Genomic DNA, 18,969 nt, shown 5'->3' on the forward strand with positions numbered 1-18,969 from the left:
TATATTTTATCTGTGTAGTCTTCCACAGTCCATGTCATTTTAATTATGAAAACCTCTTTTGTTTAAACATAATTTTGTCTAGTTACAATCTAATATAACTGAGATATCTCTAAGTCCTACAGTAAAAACTTAGGTTTGCCATTTATTGAGTTATTAAGGGCTCTAACATATTAATTCATTTGATTCCTACAAAAACCCAGTAGTAGTATTTGAACAGCCAGAAAAAGGCTGATTAAAAACCTGAGTAGCTCAGCTGGTAAAGAATCCACCTGCAATGAAGGAGACCCTGGTTCGATTCCTGGGTTGGGAAGTTCCCCTGAAGAAGGAATAGGCTACCCACTCCAGTATTCTTGGACTTCCCTGGTGGCTCAGATGGTAAAGAATCCACCTACAATGCAGGAGACCTGGGTTTGATCCCTGGGTTGGGGAGATGCCCTGGAGACGGACGTGGCTACCCACTCCAGTGTTCTTGCCTGGAGAATCCATATGGACAGAAGAGGCTGGCAGGCTACAGCCCACGGGGTCACAAAGAGTCGGACACGACTGAGCGACTAAGCACACACACAAAAGGAGTATAGAAATTCTTTTGGAAAGAAATTTTCAGTGGCTATAAATGTAAGATCTACTGCCTTATCAGTTTGGTTTCATGATTGATTAAATGTTTATATGAACTTAAGATCTCTAATAAAAGATATAGCTGATCCTTTGTGAAAGATGGATTTTTAAAGAACTTTCTCTTCCAAGTGAGTAATATAGTGAGTTTGACTTTAAAGGATAAGAGAGGTCTAAGGTTAGGAGGAAGTTTTCTCTCTCTGGATTGAAAAAAAAAAAAAGATAAATAATGTTATTTCTGTCCATGTTCGATTAGTTTAGTGCTGCAAACATTTATTGAGTATCCACTTTCTGTGTGGTTTGGTGCTATGAAAGATACAAAGTGAAATGAGTTGCTCTCTGTATGTTGATCAGAAATTATAGGAAGTCAACTAATGTCTGTTTTAGAATTACAGAAATTATTAGTAGACACAACAGGTATGTCATCTTTAGTTGAAATAAACTTTCCTTAAAAGTGTTTTTTACTCCAGGTTAAATCAGCAGTTATTGAGTCAGGTTTGTGCAGCAGAGTAAAAACTATCAAGAAGACCTATACTAAGATGAATGAGAGCAGGCAGTTAGGTTGAACTGTCTTCTTTCTGATAGAACGTTCTTATTTCCCTCTGACCTTTGTTTTGATAGATTTGAAAACTCCATTTTGAAAATGTTTCCAGGGTTAATCAGGCCTAGAAGTAGTAACTCTCACTTCTAGGTGCAAAAGTGATAGTCATATAAGCCAGGGTGACTATTTATTCCCTTATGTACGACTGTCAGGTACCAAAGGACTCTGCAGTACACTCTCCTGTACAGCTATGTACACAGCAAAGTGTTGCTTGGTGAGGATGAACTCAAGGCAGAGTGAGTTAGTTGGATGAATTGTATCATCAAGCAGTCTATCCCAAGAGGACTAGATTCTCAGATCTGTTAACCAGGAAATGTTTGGTGATAAATACTTGCTCTTCGCCTCTCTCACCCCCAGTTTTTCCCATAGGCAATAATACCTCCCTCTCCCTTCCTATTAGAAACTTTTTTAAAATTTCAGTTATAATCTTAATTAGTTGAGAGATACATCGTTCTTTTATAGTCAAACATATTTCCTTAGACTCAAACTGAAAAATCATTTCTTAGAGTAAGGTCAGCCATCAGGAGAAGACAAAGTATATTTGATAAAAATACATGAGGACTATATTTCTGTAAGTCTTGCTTGTTTCTAGTTTATTCTTTTTTTTTTTTTTAGAAAACTTCTGGTTTTTAAACTAGGAAAGGATTTTCATTTATCTCAGTTATACAGACTGACACAAGTCTTGGCTATTTTGATCATTAGACCATAAACAAGACATAAATATTTCATTGGAAATAAGGTATTTTGATTGTAGACAACACACAATAAAAATGTGTTTCTTATCATTCCTTGAGGAATTTTATTTTTTCTAGATAGCTGTCCTACATATAGCAGGAGTTTAAAAGATTGTATTATTTATTACTCCTTGAAGATAGTAATTATCTTAGTGGTCCTTCTGTGATAGTCACTAAAGGTATTGAGTCTTTTATGTTCAATAGAATTATTTGCAACAAAATCTATTTAAATTATTTTTAGTTTTTCTGTGAAATATTCCACAATTCCCTGCTTAAATAAATCAAAACAAAAAGTATACTGAACGTAGTTTGGCACTTGAAAATAACTTGTAATTGTCACCGTTCCTTCACTAGTAATCTCTCTTCTAGTTTACTGTTTCTCTTGTGTGTATGAATGTGATAGCTGATAACTTTTGTTGCCCTGAGTATGTTGTATAAAGGCCAGTGCAAAAACTTCGTGACATGTTTGGCCATTTATTGTTCTTATAATAGTATTTTGGATAGCTGAGAGCTAAGCATTTGCCCTTTCTAGAAGGAAAAAAATAGTCCTTTATAGGTTGCCTCACAAATCCTGTTCATAAAGTCATGGTAAACCACTACATCCTTTGATAGAATAACTGTTTATGATGACTTGAAAGGTAGTATTCCTGCTATTTCTTGAACCAGATTCTAGAAAGATATCAACAAAAGCACTTGAAAGTAAGAGCTTTCCCCATAGGAAGTCTAAATACAAAGTCTTTTAAGTTGATCTTTTACTGTCACAAACACATTCCTCAAAATTATAATCAAGTTGTGAGTTTAGGCATGGTAAAAAATTTCCCGTACTGTTAGCTAGTTATAATAGTCTAACCTTATAATTGCTTTCCTTATCCTGAAATAGTTTTTAGTTTCAAATATTATCCACACCTGTGATTCAGGGCCATTTATACACCTTTCCTCATAACACTTTTAAATTTCTTTTCTGTTTCTTCCTTCATATTTTTTTGCACGCTGTCTTAATTGTTTCATAATAACCTGTCGCCATCAATTCTAAGAAACTATTTAAATTACTTTCTTCACTTTTTTTTCAGATACAGAACCAGAGCCCCAACTTTCCTCTGAGTCTCTAATCAATGTTTACATGTATTTGCAGACTATGTTTTCACAAAGTAAAACATTATTTTGAGCAAATTATGCAATAGAACTAGGAAAGGTTAATTATGAGTAGAATTGTCATTGGATATCATGAATTTCAGAAAATGCTAGGGAAATTAGTGAATATAGAGTAACTAATCTATAACCTCCTCACACATTCCTGACAAATCTGCAAGTGAAACTCTGTTATTGGTTACTAGTCATCTAAAAAAACCATAGATTTGTTTTCCTGTGTGTGGGCCAACTGAAGTTAGACAGCTGTTCATATGTAAGAATTTACTATTATGAGCCATTCATGTAACTTCTTTTAAAGAATTTTTTGAAGCAAAGATATTTTTTAGTAGTAGTATTGGAAGACAATCACATATAAAGAAGTTCTTGGAATTGGAGTTGCAGTTAGAAATATTTGCATGAATAGTACTGCTTAATAATAGTGCAGCCCACCTGCTGTATATGAGAAAGCTAATAAATAGGGTAAAGGGAGGAAAACTCTTAACTTTTTTGTATATTTAAAAAGAATAAATTTCTTTTGTACTATTTAAAAGTATTTTTAAAATGTAAATATATATATAAAATAAGATTATGTAACTTGTGTTTTTAATGATTTCTATATTCCTTATCCATCCCAGTTTCTCAGACTAATGATAAGTCTTCCATTAACATGAATTAGACTAGTATGTCTAGAAACTTTATTCTCTTTATTGAGTTCTTTTTCTTATATATTTGTGTTAACAGCCTTTTAGAAAACACATAATGAGAAATTGCATTATTATGAAGGGACTGTTTTTTCTTTTGAAGCAGTTTTTACTAAATACTAATCAGTTAGCTTTACTTTTCAAGTAATAGTGTGGTAGCATGGTAAATGCATACACTGCATTGTTGAATTTTGTGTTGGTTTACAGAAATCCATAACCAGTAGCAATTTTTGACTCTTTAAAGTTTTCTGTTCACTAGTGTCTTTAATTTAATATTTTGATATTTAATTTTGAATGCATGTGACAGTTGAATTAACTATAGGCTTTAAAAGAATTATCAACAAGGAAAATGTAATAAAAGGTATTTTTTAATGAAATGAGACTCCTACAATTTGGGGAATGGGGTTTGTAATTGAATTTTTTTTTTTTTTTAGCACAAGGTAATATTGATTCTGTTTTTCCAAGGGAATTTCAGCAATGTACATAGATAATTTAGAGTTCTTAGTACCAACTGTTTATTTCTTCAGAATATTCTCTTAATATGATTAAAAACATCATAAAGTAGATATAGAATAAAGCCCATAAAATAGATATAGAATAAAGCCTTGAAAACTTTGTTATACCTGAGTATAATTTTTTAAATTTTTGATAGGATACAACATCTATTGAAAAGATGTCAAACTGTTGTGAAGAAATGTAAGTATAAAAGTGAACTCTGTAATGTTCTTATTTAAAAATGTGAACAACTGGTTACATTTGAAAAATGTGTGCATGTAGTGAAAAGATAATATAATGATGGCTTTTTCTCGGTACCTTGTCTAAGGTCTGAGCTAGACAAGCATGACCCAGTCTTACAGTAGGGGTCTTCTAGCTGTAATAGTTTTCAAACAAAATAAGTACTGATCATTCTTGTCCCTTGTCTAACTAAAGTAAGTTAAATTATTTGTCCTGAAAGTACATCAAAAGAGATTTGCTACTGTGTTGTTGACACACATTCTGTTAATCCTGAGATTCTCCTCTGCTTCAAAAGTTGCCTAGGTTGATTGACGACACAGATACAATATCTGCTATCCAGAGTTAAAACTCAGCTGCATGCCATAATGAAAGAAAAGCTGTATTTGTGATGCTGGGACACAATTCATCAGAGTCCAGTAATGGATCCCCAGCCAACCTGTATTGTTTTAGCTGACTGAAGTGCACCATGGGAGTGCTGTCTTTCACTAATAATGCTGTCTTCTGTAGATCGAGGCCCCGAAAGCCATGGCAGCAGACCTTCTCAGAAGTTTTTGGCACTCGTTGGAAGATCCTGTGGTTTATTCCTTTCAGGCGGAGGCAACCACTGCGAGTTCCCTACCACTTTGCCAATCACGTCTAAACAGATGGATGGTGGGCACAGATGGGTCCTCCATGCTGGAAATGCGTTACAGGTTTTCTGATAATAGAACTATGACAGTCTTCAAGTCAATTAAAATCCACCCACCAATCTTAAGCATCATAATGTGCCCCAGGCTTTATTTTAATAGTGATCTTGATCCTGTTGTGGGACTAATAAAAGATCTATATTTAAGTTTTAAAGCATGTTTACTTTCAAATTAGCTTTCCACAGGGATTTCTTTAAATGCTTTTGTTATTAAACTCAAAAGGCACTGATTGGGATGAAATAATTGTACATAGTTTCTTTTAGTACTAACAGTGTTACAGATTTCAATTTATGGGAAACTTCAGATGTTTATTTAAAATTTTCACTCTTAAGCAGTACTAACCAAATCTGAATTTAATTCTTCAAATTTTACAAAAGTTGATGTACCTTTTATGTAAATTTTCTTTTTCAAATACAGTTTAAAATATGATATACTCCCTTTTATATGTGCTGCAAGATTTTTTTTAAATGCAGCATATAAGATTGAACAGCAACAAAAACCAAAAGCAGCAGCACAAAAAAAGGACTGTGTTTTCTTAGAAGTAGCTTTTTGATTTTTTTTCTCTTCACCAAAAACTAAATAAAAACACCACTAAAGTAAAATACCAACTACCTACCTTATTTCAAAGTAAAAATTAATTTTTTTCCACATTAACTTTCCCATTTTTTCTCCCTCTGCTGTTGTAATTATTGGTTTTTGTTGAGATGTTTGCTCCAAGGAAGAATTTTTGACTAAAGAGACGTGTTCCTATTTTACCCTAAGATTTTGATGAGCAAAAGGGTAAAGAATTTGCAATAATTCCACTGATACCTTTTTTCTTGTAGTTATATTAGAATGTGTTATGTTTTTTAAATGCTAGTAAACTAGATAATATGTATGTATAGTATAAAGAGGAGTATTGTGCTTTTGAAAAAAATGTATACTTTATACTTGTACCTATTAGATCTAAAATGACACCTTTAAGATTTTTATGTAATAAATATTGGCCAACTAATATTGAAACTTTATAGAAAGTTACTAGTAAAAGTAAGTAACTTTTGTGTACCTGTAATCACCCAAATTAAAATTAAATTTTAATTGCCCATATGTAATCTGGATGGAGAGACCTTCGTTGGAGCTAATGTTAGGAAATGACCTTAAAATAAGAAAATATAATTTTATTTTATTTTTAAACTTTACATAATTGTATTAGTTTTGCCAAATATCAAAATGAATCCACCACAAAAAAAAAAAAAGAAAATATAGTGATCTGTATTCATGATTAGCCTTATAAAAATTTGAATTGCTGATAGTGATGGTCTCTTGGAAAGTAAAGAACATTTGTGTGAAAAAAACATTTAGTATATTTTGAAAAAAAATTCAGTTAAAATTTTTTTTCCATTAGAATACTGCAAAATCCATGTATCTTTTCTAAAGAAATTATGTACTCAGTCTTTCTCTTGAAGAGAAGATTGAAGGGGTGTCTAGTGTTCTTGGAGCATAGCAATATTTTCTTTTTAGTTAATTTTGATAGTAAGGAGTCATACCTGAGAAATCATGGAACAGAAGGTTAACCATTGTCAGCTAGTTAACTCTGCTGTGTTTAGTTTTTAGAAACTGTAAATAGTCTTCTAAAGTGATAGAATAAGGTCTTCTCAGAGATTTAAGTGCCAAGTCTCTCATGTTCTGATTACAATGCTTTATTATTTAAAAACTTAGACGTGGCAGATAAAAATATTTATTGGTGCTGATAAGTTGCATAGTAAATTTAATATAAGAAATATATTTATAGAGCTTAATGAACCACAGAATTAGTATATTCATGCCAGGCAAATAAATGGGTAGGGTTTTGTGCAAGCTAACATATTGACCAAATTTGGCCTGGTGACAGAAGTTATAAGGAGTATAGATAATGTAGATAGATATCAGTCAAATGCCTTATGCTGTGTACATTCCTTTCAAATGAGGACCCTGAGAAAACAGCGTAGCCAAGTGAGGACTCCTAAAGAGCTTTTTGGATGTATTTATACTTCATGTAGTAGCAGTAGCTACCTTGAAAGGTACTGGGGAGGTCAGTGCCAACCTCTGCCTCAGTGATGAGAACCAGAGGTGGTCTCTTTCCTACTCTAAGGGTCTCTGTTTCTGGCTTTCTTAGCTTTCCCAATTATAGGGCACATTCTTTTTGCTTCTTTCTCTTTACTTTCCCTGATCCTGATCCCATTGTAGCTGATTCTTCTAAGTTACTGAAATGCAAACTAATACACTAGGCAAGGCATATATTTATTTTTCTTTGAATGGCAGAAATGCTACAGATCAATATATTTATATAAGAATCTATATAAAGTATAGCTGTATATACTTATGCTGTAACTTTAAGTGTTTTCAAGTTAGCACACATGACTGGGTTTTGTGATTCTTGGTAGACCACGTGAGAGAAGCCACCTGGCACTTTCCTAGGGAGTGCATAAACTCTAGTGTTCTCTCTGCGCCCTCTTTTGGCTAATTGATGTAATTATACTGGCTTTAGAGATTTATTGCCCCACAAGTGAATTGTATAGTCAAATTCTGAACATTTCAAAGGTACAAATTTAAGGGAAGTCTGTGTAAAAAATATAAGGGTTTATGAAAATGAATGTGTTCCTATTTATGATTTTGATGTCTAGTTCATCCAGGTATGACCTCTTTTCTTCATTTATGTGTATTCATATTGTATTTTTTTTACTGTCAGATTTATATCAGATGAGGATAAATACATATGAAACCATTTCATGAATTTTATTTTGAACCTTATTTTGGCATATTAAACCTTAGAATTGAAAAAACCATTACCTTAAAATTACCAATTTACTACAAAAAAATTTATTGTAGTTTATAGCAAGCAAGCATCTAGTGTGTTTTACTGAATATATAAAAAAATACATTTAGTTTTTAATCCCAGTTTTGGAATGACTTTGTTTTTTTACTGATTCAACTGCATTAAAATAGTGAGATTACTAATTCTTTCTATAATTTTCTTCATTCCTTTTAATTATCCTACTGTGAGTTAGAACTGTACCTTTAGTAGCCGATTTATTACGTATTCTGGATAACCATGAAAATAACTAATGATGTTGAACATTAGAAAATAATTATGAGCAGTGAGATTATTGATGTAATCTATATATTGAATGAAGTATTTCCTTATAAACATTCCATTTCATTTTAAGTGAAATGTATGTTAAAGGATGTTCTTAATTGGGCTTCTGGAAATGAAAGATTTTTAAGTGATTGTTAGAACTTACACCTCTTGAACAGTTATGTTTGTTGCTATTTATTTATGCAAACAAAAATATTTTATAGGCTCAAGATTGTGGGCAAAAATTGACTGAGTTCAAAATTTTAAAAATATTAAATCAGCTGATGTTCCATTGTAAGAAAAATAACTATTTTGCTTATGAATTGTATTAAAAATATTTGTGGTTAACTTAAGAAATAGGTATATTTAAAATAGTAATATATTAATCTCTTTAAGCAGAAGAAAACATAGTTTTAAATAATAGAAATAGAAAACATAAGCATAGGTAAAGTTTAGTATAACAGCTAAGTTAAAATTTCTGTCAGAATGGGCATTAGTGATTGTTTGCTAAAGCTTAGGGGTATTTTTCTCTAGGATCGTGGCTAATTTTAACTATTCTTCATCAGGCTTTTTCAGGCCACTTTTGTACAAATAATAAATTGAAGGTATGTTTCACCCCAAAGGGTGTTTTGATGCTAATCATGAAGACTTGAGTTAGGAGAACACCTCCACCCAAGACGTATGAAGTAATTTTGATTTTTAAGCATGTAGCCTTCTATGTGTTAGATAATGGAGTGGTTTGAATATTCTCACTTATGTTGGTATAAAATCACAATATATGCAGCTGTAGTTTACAAAAGCGTTAATATTAACAGAGCTGCTAGTCTTTCCCTGGACATTTCTCTACTGTCTACTTCCCTTAGTGCTTCCTGTATGAGTAGACTACTTAACTCAAGTTTACTAAACTATTGCTGCTTTATTAAATAAGTTTTTGACATGACCTCTATATATGTAGATATATCTAGAATTTATTTGGTACAGTTTATACTTATAAACATTAAATAATTTATTATTAGATATGAGATTTTTTTACCCAATTCTCCTACTGTTGCTTTAAAAAAATAAGTATTAGCAAATGTAGTTAGTAAGTCATACACATTTAGTATGTTCTACTTGCTAGTGTTAGTAGCCATATAACTAATAAATGAATGAATGTAGTATTTAATGTCCACATTTATTACTTTAGATCCTAAGAATCCTCTGAATTTCTCTGTAAATCACTAAATTCATTGAACTCTGAATTTAGCCATTCTCAATTGAATCCTAGAATATTCTTCAGTAGAACATGAAAAAGTAATAGAACCAACTTGCTTGAAGTATTGTGAACCAATGCTGTTGTTCTGTATATCAGTCAGTATTTAACATTTCTGCTGTGTTTGGGATGGTGATGGTTTAACTTCAGGAAAGTTTTCTCTTATGTCTCCTTTCATTATCATTGTGCAATTTTTAACAACTAAATTTAGTGCATTTTTGTCTGTTCTTCAGATGTTATAGTATGCTGCCTGCTATGCTAATTTGAAACAGAAATAATAGTGATCTTTATTCTTATGTTGTTAGTATTTTCGGTATTTTCCATTATCTTTTTTTTTTTTTTGCTATATTATTTCCTTTTTCCTTTTACTACCATAGAGTACAGGTATAAATGAGGAGTGAGTAGCCAAAACTGGATAAAGAGAGTAGAGGACCATAATGAGAGAGAGAGAGGGCTAGACAGACTATGTATAATCAGCATCTTAACAGCAGGGTTTACTGGACACAGAATTTCCCTGCTACAATCACTTTAGCCTTATCTCTTGTTGATACCGTTTTACTGTAAGAGTTGTTAATGCATGTAAGCATTTAGTTTGAGTTATTTTACCTAAGGAGTTTATATTGCTGATTCTTGTCAGCTAGTCAGATGCCTTTGAGAAATTCTTTTTAATTTTAAACATCATAATCGTATAGTGTCTGCCGTCAGGAAGTTCCAAGAATTATGTGGTAGTATAGCTATTTAATGCCAAGGAGAAGTGAATAGGTTGCCTAAAGTTTGACTGAAAAAACTAGGACCTTATTATAGGTCTCCTATTATGGAGAAAGGATACCATGTATTAAAGTAGAATTTGTCAACAGAGAGAAAATCAACTGTTTGTATATGAAGGGTGATTTTTCACTTTAAAGTTTGGACTACTTCAGATATTTTGAGATCTTGAGAGTCTCCATAGCTATTGGTATTGTGAATTCCTGCAACATGTAATACGGTGCCTACCACAGTCGTGCAGCGCTCTGATCTTTTTGGTGTTGATAGCTTTATATATAAACAGAGATGTGGACAAAACAGTAGCAACAAAAGGTGTGTTTCTTTTTGTGGCTTTGCTTGTCTGTTGACTAAGTACAGGGTTTAATTGCGTAGGCTGTTAACTAAAGGGAAAGCTTGCCTGCATATTGCAAGCTCATTCTTGCCAGTATGTGTTGGGTGGTATTTGCACTACTGGTGCCTGAAGTTAGTGTTTTACAACCTCAATAACTAAAACATCCTGGTGCTACTCACTTTAGCCTTGAGTGACATTTTTAACTCCCGTACCAAAGAGTTAATTTTCTTTTCAGTTCCCTGAGGGTTTTCTTCTCACATCCTTGTGTTTATAAAGGAGAATTTGATGTTACTAAGAACAATTCTGATTAATAGATGTTAGTTTTTGCACACTACTGCCTCAATTTATTTGGCTTTAAATGTCTCTCATTTGGACTTTCTGTTTTTTAGTTAGGAAGATTAGTATGACATTTAATTTTGTATTTTCATATAGATTGGCCACTTTAAAATGTAGTATGGTAGGTTGAACTTACAGAAGTTAATTAAAACACTTTTCACAAGATTTTTTTTTTGTCTTAATCTGCAGGAATAAATGAGAAATAATAAGAACTCTACTAGTCCTACAAATGAACTGTATGGCTTGTTGGGCCCTTTTAATAAATTCTGAAGCAAAATGCTAAAAGGAAAAGTTAAGGGCCCATTCTGATAACAGATGAAGGTTTCTGCATCTCTGTGTGTGTATTAGTGGTATTAAAGAATGATATTGCCATTTTTCTATTTTGCAAATAAAGATAAAATTAAAGGAAATGGTAAAATATACACATGTATATGTGTGTACACACACACCACATGCACGCACACACACATATGCTTCTCTAAGAGGAAATGCAAAACTTTGATTTAAACAAAACTAATAAGAAATTGAACTTTACGTCCCCCCAAAAAACCTAGATGTTGTTACTCACTTCACGTAAGTTATAGTTAGGAGTATTTTAAAAACTAATTCTGCTTAGTGATTCATTTTGTAAAAAATGAAAGACAACATCCTTTAGAAGTAGTTGTAATCATCCAAATGTAATACTGTTATGTTTACTATCCTATTTCCCTGTTCTTTTCCCCACAAACCTTGAAAGCATTCATTTAATGTCCCTAAAAAATGTAGCTGAATTGATTAAAAATTCTGGCAAGAAGATAACTGAGTGTGCGTATTAGGAAAGTAGACAATCACATTTGAGAATGTTCCGCATAGTTTTCAATCAACTAAAATCGTTCTGTCTTTGAATGTAGATATAATATATGGTTTTGCAGTGAATTCTGAATGGAAAAAAATCATGCCTAAAACTAATGTGAAATGTGACTTAGGATCACGTGAATGATATATTGAAATACAGATGTATATATTATTAGGGGGAAAGACAAAATTTAAACGCAAACTGGGAAGAAACAACATTGTCTCTAATTATCCAAATATATTTTCCAGATCTTGTTGCTGCAGTATCAGTTCTGAGTTACTCAGATTGTTTATGTGTTACTTAATTTAATGTGGCTAAATGCAGTCATTTATTTAAGTTATTGGGTAGTAGAAGATTCACAACTGTTGTCCTCTAGAGTATTAAAAAGAAATGTCTGCTTTAGCATAGGTAGAATAAAGTGACTAAATGATATCATAGGAAGAATTTTCTCTACAACTGGAGATACTCAGGCAAGTGAGTTGTAAGTTTAACCTGAGGGAATAAAATAGACTTTTGCAGGAACTGAGTGTAGATGATCTTGCTTGTATGGGCTTTGTGTCCCTAGAATTAGTCTTTTAAAATGCGACTGGCAAGTTTAATGAATAGGCAAAATTTGTGATATTTTGAGGCTCTTAAAATTTTGTGTCAACCTCGTGATGTTTAATATCATATCCTCCTTAAAATAAAAGACTTTTATTTTGATAGTGGTATGTTCCAAGTGCCATGTGAAGATTCTGTTCTTAAATTTGTTGGGCATTTTTACATTCAGTGCATCTCTTTAAATCTGAGTGTTATTTTGCTGCATGTCCGCTGTGTTACCTTGTCAGTTCCCCTAACAGCATTTAAAGAAAAATTGTCACTGACGTTTCTTGTGCTAAAGGTAATAAAGAAAATATTGTTGAGGGATATGAAACTAGATTGAGAAGAGGGAGGAAAATGATAAGTGGGAGCCATGTATCCGAGATACACTTGTTGAAAAGTCTACACTGGTTTTTGAATGGAAAACAAACCATGTGTCTATCTACCTTAAGAACAATGTTTTGTTTTGTTTTTAATTTATTTTACTTAGTTTTATTCATGTAATATTTCTATTTTCTTTGCAGATTGTTTTTTAATTTCAATTGTGAAGTTTTTACTTCTCTCAAAATGTATTATGTACTGTATTTTTAGATATCTTATTTTTAAATAAATATTTTTTAAAAACATAGGACTATTTTTCTTTCACACCTCTGTATTTATTAAAATAAACCCAAATTCTAGAATTTAGGACTCTCAGTATGACTGGCCACTTTGTCTAGTTTTATATAATTTGGATAATTATTCGTACTTAGTACCCTTAGGATTTTGTTCTTTCATAATCTCAGAATTGTTTACATATTCAAGAAAAACTCAGTATACACAGTGGAGTTGAAATTGACAGAGTATTTCTAGTTAGGCATATTTGTGTAGAGATGACCTAGCTGACTATATTCAGTCATCCCTTTAGCATTTATTGTGTCAGACATTATTTTATGGAAATATTTTCTCTTTGTGGAGTAGTCTATGTAAGGTAAAATGCAGAGAGTATATGTCTAGGCATTGTTTATTTTCTAGGGGTATTACTTAGAGCTTCTGCTCTTACCTAGTTATGTTCTAAAAATACCTTCCTAAGTCTCGACTAGTTACTTTACATGTATATGCAAGAAATCAGAACAGAGACATATTAATGAGTATAAATGGGTCAAAAATATCATCTGAAAACACAAATCAGTGTGTGTTAGGAAGAAAGAAGTAGAAGAAACTGCCCTGAGATTGAAAGATAGGGGCTTAACTCTTATTTTTAAAACCCCTTCTTAAATTTTTATTACCAGAAAAATAATTTGATAAATACTTTGAATTAATAGATAAATAAGTTAGTAGGATTTCAGGTCAGACTATAAACTTTGCTGCGTTGGTAATTCAAAGCAAATTGTTGCCTGCTGACAAGTCTTAAAGGATTGTAAAACTTTACTCTTGTTCCTTCTTCAGTTTCCTTTGCTCTGATTCTAAGCAGCGTATACGATAATTGTGCTTTCTCAGTGATGATAAATTGTAATTCTCAAGTTTTTGGTCTCAGAACTTCTTTATTTTCATAAAAATTATTACATGCCCCTAAGAGTCTTTGCTTATATAGAATGTCTTTATCAATATTGACTATATTAGAAATTAAAACTGAGAAGTATTTTACATGCTTATTTATTCATTTAAACATATAATAAACCTATTGCTTGTTAATGTAAATAATGATTTTTACTTAGAGAGTCATGATTCTAAATTTTTTTTCAAAGCTCTAATATCTGGCTTTAAAAAAGAAAGTTGGATCTTCATAGAACACTCAATCCATTGCATTGTTATTTTGGCTGAAGTATCTGGAAAAATCTCATCTCATTCAAGTAATGGAATTGGAACAAGGAATAATATTTTAATAGTCTTTTCAATTGTCTGTGTATATTCTTCTTTGATAATATAAAAATCTTAACAAGTTATTGTTCCTTAAAGTTTAGTTACATTGTAGAACCAGAAACAATACCAAGGACTTTTCCAACTCTGTTACATTAAAAGCCACTGGTCTCTTTTTCACTTTGGAAAGTTCTCTTAACCCATACATGATTCTGTGACATCGTTCATTAGTCATTTAGAAGCTACTGGAGTAACACAGATCTTTCAAGTGTTGACACGTTCATTCTATAAAATAAAAATTAGATTAAATTAAAATTTAAAACTAATATCACCACTGATCTTGTTCAGGAAAAGTAAGTATTAGAACACTGTTCAGCTCATGCATTACATTTGGTAAAATCCTAATTTTCATGTGAAAACTTGAGTTTTATTATTGGTAACCACAGATTCAGTGATTTCCCTTAATGTGGCAGGTTCACTTCACTCATCTTGAGAAAATATTTGCCATATATCCTTGTCTGAAAAATGAAAGTTTGCCAGTTATTCTTTCAAGTAAAAAATGCTATCCATGAAAAATGTGGTTAGTTCAGCTTGCAACTCAAAAGTTACACCAGTGCTTTTTTCCCTCAAGAATGAAGAGTCATACTTGGGAATACAGGTAGAGTGCCTCGTGTTTACTTCCAATGCTGTCAAAGAAATTATTGAAAATGTACTCAAAGGCTGAGATTTAGTAAAATTATTATTTTTACTGATTCATCAAGGGCATATTAAGTGAAACTGGCTTGTCATTTTCTTTTTTAAGCTGAAGTTTGTTTGAATCTACTTAATTTAAGATCCCCTGGAGAAGGGCATGGCTATCCACTCCAGTTTTCTTGCCTGAAAAATCCCATGGACAGAAGAGCCTAGCAGGCTTTTGTACATAGGGTTGTGGAATCGGACATGACTGAAGCAACTGAGCACACATACACAGGGAGGAAAGCAATGAGGGAAGGTAAGACAGAACATGATCCATTTGAGACTCCAGTTCATTTACTCTTCATTTGATAAGTGAAAAGGAACATGAGCTGCTTAAAAAGAGAATTTGTATTTCTATATGCCTGCTTTTGAAACACTTAAAATATAGCATTCTTAAGGATTCACCTCTATTTAGCTAGTTATAAAGAGACAAAAACTAAAAACACATGACAGTATTATAATACTGCAAAATCATTTGAGAAGCTGCCAGATACTGTAAGTGAACAAATGCATACAAATGCTGCTCTAGGCTGACCAATTACCCATATGAGCAGCAATTATATTAGCGTGCAAGGGCAATTGGAGGGAAAATTGGACCCTGTGGACATCCAGCTGAGCAAACAGGACTGAGGAAGGATAGAGGATGTGTGTTGCTTTGGAAAAAAAATACATCTAAGCTTACTTAAAAAAATACTTGTATCAGTCACAGCACATTCTTTATATGTCCTCTGGTTGCCTAGTATTTTTCAAATTAGTCCTTTTCTCCAAACAAAAACGTGCCTCTGCTTAAAGATCAAACACCCAAATAGTAATGTGTTTTGCATGTAAAAAAGCCAGAATAATTCAAGAAATAGAGAAACTTGGATTATACAAATCCAAACATTCAGATGGTGCTGTGCGTAAGTGCTTATGTGTGTTGTTAGTAGTAAACTGTGGAATGGTTCAGGTGAAACTTAGCCTTCTTAATACTGAAGTTTATTATTTTTGTAACTACAAGTGGGCCCTCTAGCTAGTGCTGATTCTTGGCATACGTTGAATGATTGAGGATCTATTACAATGTGGAGTTTTTATAGTTCAGCCTTGAAACTATGGGTGAGTAATCTTGATGAATAAGGAATGACCATCAAGTTAATAAATTTCATTCTATAAATTATGTAAGCTGTGTAGCAGTTGGGCCAAATAACCCTCATTCCATTTAATAGATCCATGTTTTAATGGTAGCTAAAAATAAGAAATATCAAAAATTTGGGGTGGTCTATTACACTATAACTTGATGTCTGATTTAGGGAGTTCTTAAGTGTTTCAAAGTATTTCAAATCTTCTCAATATGGAAAACCTACCCACAATATGGAAAATACCAATCCATACAAAGTGCTATAATTTTTGCCATTCATTTTCTGTATGTATTTTTTGATATTTGAAAATAATTTCAGTAATTTGGGTGATCTCTGTGGTAGATAATCTCTAAGAGGGCCTCAGGTATCCACATCTCCTGGCTTTAAAACTCTTAAAGGATTTTCCCCTTTTCCCTCCATTGAAGTAAACACTATTCTAAATTTGGCATGTATTATTTCCAAAGATGTTCTTGTAATTTCATGTGTGTAAAGATGAGAAATATATTTTGATTAATAAACCTCCTCACTAGCATTTCTTTTTTTTTTTTTTCCACTTTTTTTTTTTAAAAATTGAAGGGTATTTGCTTTACAGAATTTTGTGGTTTTCTGTCGTACCTCAACAAGAATCAGCCATACGTGAACCCATGTCCCCTCCCTCCTGAACCTCCCTTCCATCTCCCTCCCCACCCTTCTAGATTGTCACAGAGCCCCTGTTTGACTTCTCTGAGTGATACAGCAAATTCCCATTGGCTACTTTACATATGGTGGTGTAAGTTTCCATGTTACTCTCTCCATACATCTCACCCTCACCCCCCTCCCCTCCCCCCATGTCCGTAAGTCTGTTCTCTATGTCTATTTCTCCATTGCTGCCCTGAAAATAAATTCATCAGTACAATCTTTCTAGACTCCATATTTATGCATCAGTATTTGATATTTATATTTCTCTTTCTGACTTACTTCACTCTGAATAATAGGCTCTAGGTTTGTCCACTTCATTAGAACTGACTCACATGCGTTTCTTACATTTATGTACCACAGCTTCTTTATCTGTTCATGTGTTGATGGACAGCTAGGTTGCGTCCGTGTTCTAGCTTTTGTAAATAGTGCTGCAATGAGCATTGGGGTACATGTGTCTTTTTCAGTTTTGGTACCAGCATTTATCTTTTGTTCCTGCTATTTTTTTTCTCCAAGCACTTAACACCATTTAGAACAAAATGTGAAAAATCCCCACTTCTACTGTGTTCCCCAGAGGCAGCTACTGACAGTAGCTTCAGTTCGGTTCAGTCGGTCAGTCGTGTCCAACTCTTTGCAACCTCATGAATCGCAGCATGCCAGGCCTCCCTGTCCATCACCAACTCCCATACTTCACTCAAACTCATGTCCATCGAGTTGGTGATGCCATCCAGCCATCTTATCCTCTGTCGTCCCCTTCTCCTCCTGCCCCCAATCCCTCCCAGCATCAGAGTCTTTTCCAATGAGTCAACTCTTCGAATGAGGTGGCCAAAGTACTGGAGTTTCAGCTTTAGCATCAGTCCTTCCAATGAGCACCCAGGACTGATTTCCTTCAGAATGGAGTGGTTGGATCTCCTTGCAGTCCAAGGGACTCTCGAGAGTCTTCTCTAATACCACAGTTCAAAAGCATCAATTCTTTGGTGCTCAGCTTTCTTCACAGTCCAACTCTCACATCCATACATGACCACAGGAAAAACCATAGCCTTGACTAGATGGACCTTTGTTGGCAAAGTAATGTTTCTGCTTTTGAATATGCTATCTAGGTTGGTCAAAACTTTCCTTCCAAGGAGTAAGTGTCTTTTAATTTCATGGCTGCAGTCACCGTCTGCAGTGATTTTGGAGCCCCCCAAAATAAAGTCTGACACTGTTTCCACTGTTTCCCCATCTATTTGCCATGAAGTGATGGGACCAGATGCCATGATCTTAAGTTTTCTGAATGTTGAGCTTTAAGCCAACTTTTTCAGTCTCCTCTTTCACTTTCATCAAGAGGCTTTTGAGTTCCTCTTCACTTTCTGCCATAAGGATGGTGTCATCTGCATATCTGAGGTTATTGATCTTTCTCCCAGCAATCTTGATTCCAGCTTGTGCTTCTTCCAGCCCAGCGTTTCTCATGATGTACTCTGCATAGAAGTTACATAAGCAGGGTGACAATATCCAGCCTTGACAAACTCCTTTTCCTATTTGGAACCAGTCTGTTGTTCCATGTCCAGTTCTAACTGTTGCTTCCTGACCTGCATACAGGTTTCTCAAGAGGCAGATCAGGTGGTCTGGTATTCCCATCTCTTGAAGAATTTTCCACAGTTTATTGTGATCCACACAGACAGTAGCTTAGTATCCATCATTTCTCTTCCTTATCTTCACATATCTCATATCTACCTACCTACCCAACAACCTATTTTCACATGCACAATTGTTTGGCTTTCAGGGAAGACCAAACTAATTTTTCTGTGGTTTTCATTGTTAACAATGTATTTTAGTGATCATCCATATCAAGGCATAGTAGTCTCCCCCATTCTTTCAACCTTTAGTGTCGATTTTATGATATCAGTATCCTATAATATATTTACCTATGCCTCTACAATGAACATCAAATATACTATTTTTTGCTATTAGGAGCAATGTTACAGTAAACACTTGTACAAAAATCTTTACATTCATTTGCTAGTATTTCTGTAAGTAGACTTCTAGAAGTGAAATTGACAAGTCAAAGGATGTACATATTTTAAATCTTGATAGAAAATACCAAATTGCCTTCCAAACTTCTTTAGTGTTTACACACAGCCTCACTTGGTACTATTAATCTTTAAAATTTGTGTCAGTCTAATAGAGGTGAGCATCTGCTCTTTTTTTCTTCTCCAAGTTCCTTGTGTATGGCATTT

At 33.3% G+C, this 18,969-nt stretch overlaps 1 protein-coding gene across 7 annotated transcripts in view; it reads left to right on the forward strand.

Annotated features, from left to right (window-relative positions):
• Positions 1-13,015, forward strand: part of ZDHHC21 (zinc finger DHHC-type palmitoyltransferase 21) — a 75,064-nt gene extending 62,049 nt beyond the window's left edge. For 6 of the 7 annotated variants that reach the window (XM_005209927.5, XM_024995846.2, XM_024995847.2 and 3 more), the window contains 2 exons: positions 4,429-4,472; positions 5,019-13,015. In XM_005209927.5, coding sequence (XP_005209984.1) covers positions 4,429-4,472; positions 5,019-5,151 — 177 coding nt within the window. In that variant the 3' untranslated portion in view covers positions 5,152-13,015. The remainder of the gene's footprint in view (positions 1-4,428; positions 4,473-5,018) is intronic. The other variant, NM_001081534.1, reaches the window with a different exon arrangement.
• Positions 13,016-18,969: the final 5,954 nt, after the last annotated feature.

The sequence above is a fragment of the Bos taurus genome, chromosome 8 (genome assembly GCF_002263795.3).
Source record: "Bos taurus isolate L1 Dominette 01449 registration number 42190680 breed Hereford chromosome 8, ARS-UCD2.0, whole genome shotgun sequence".
Taxonomy (NCBI): domain Eukaryota; kingdom Metazoa; phylum Chordata; class Mammalia; order Artiodactyla; family Bovidae; genus Bos; species Bos taurus.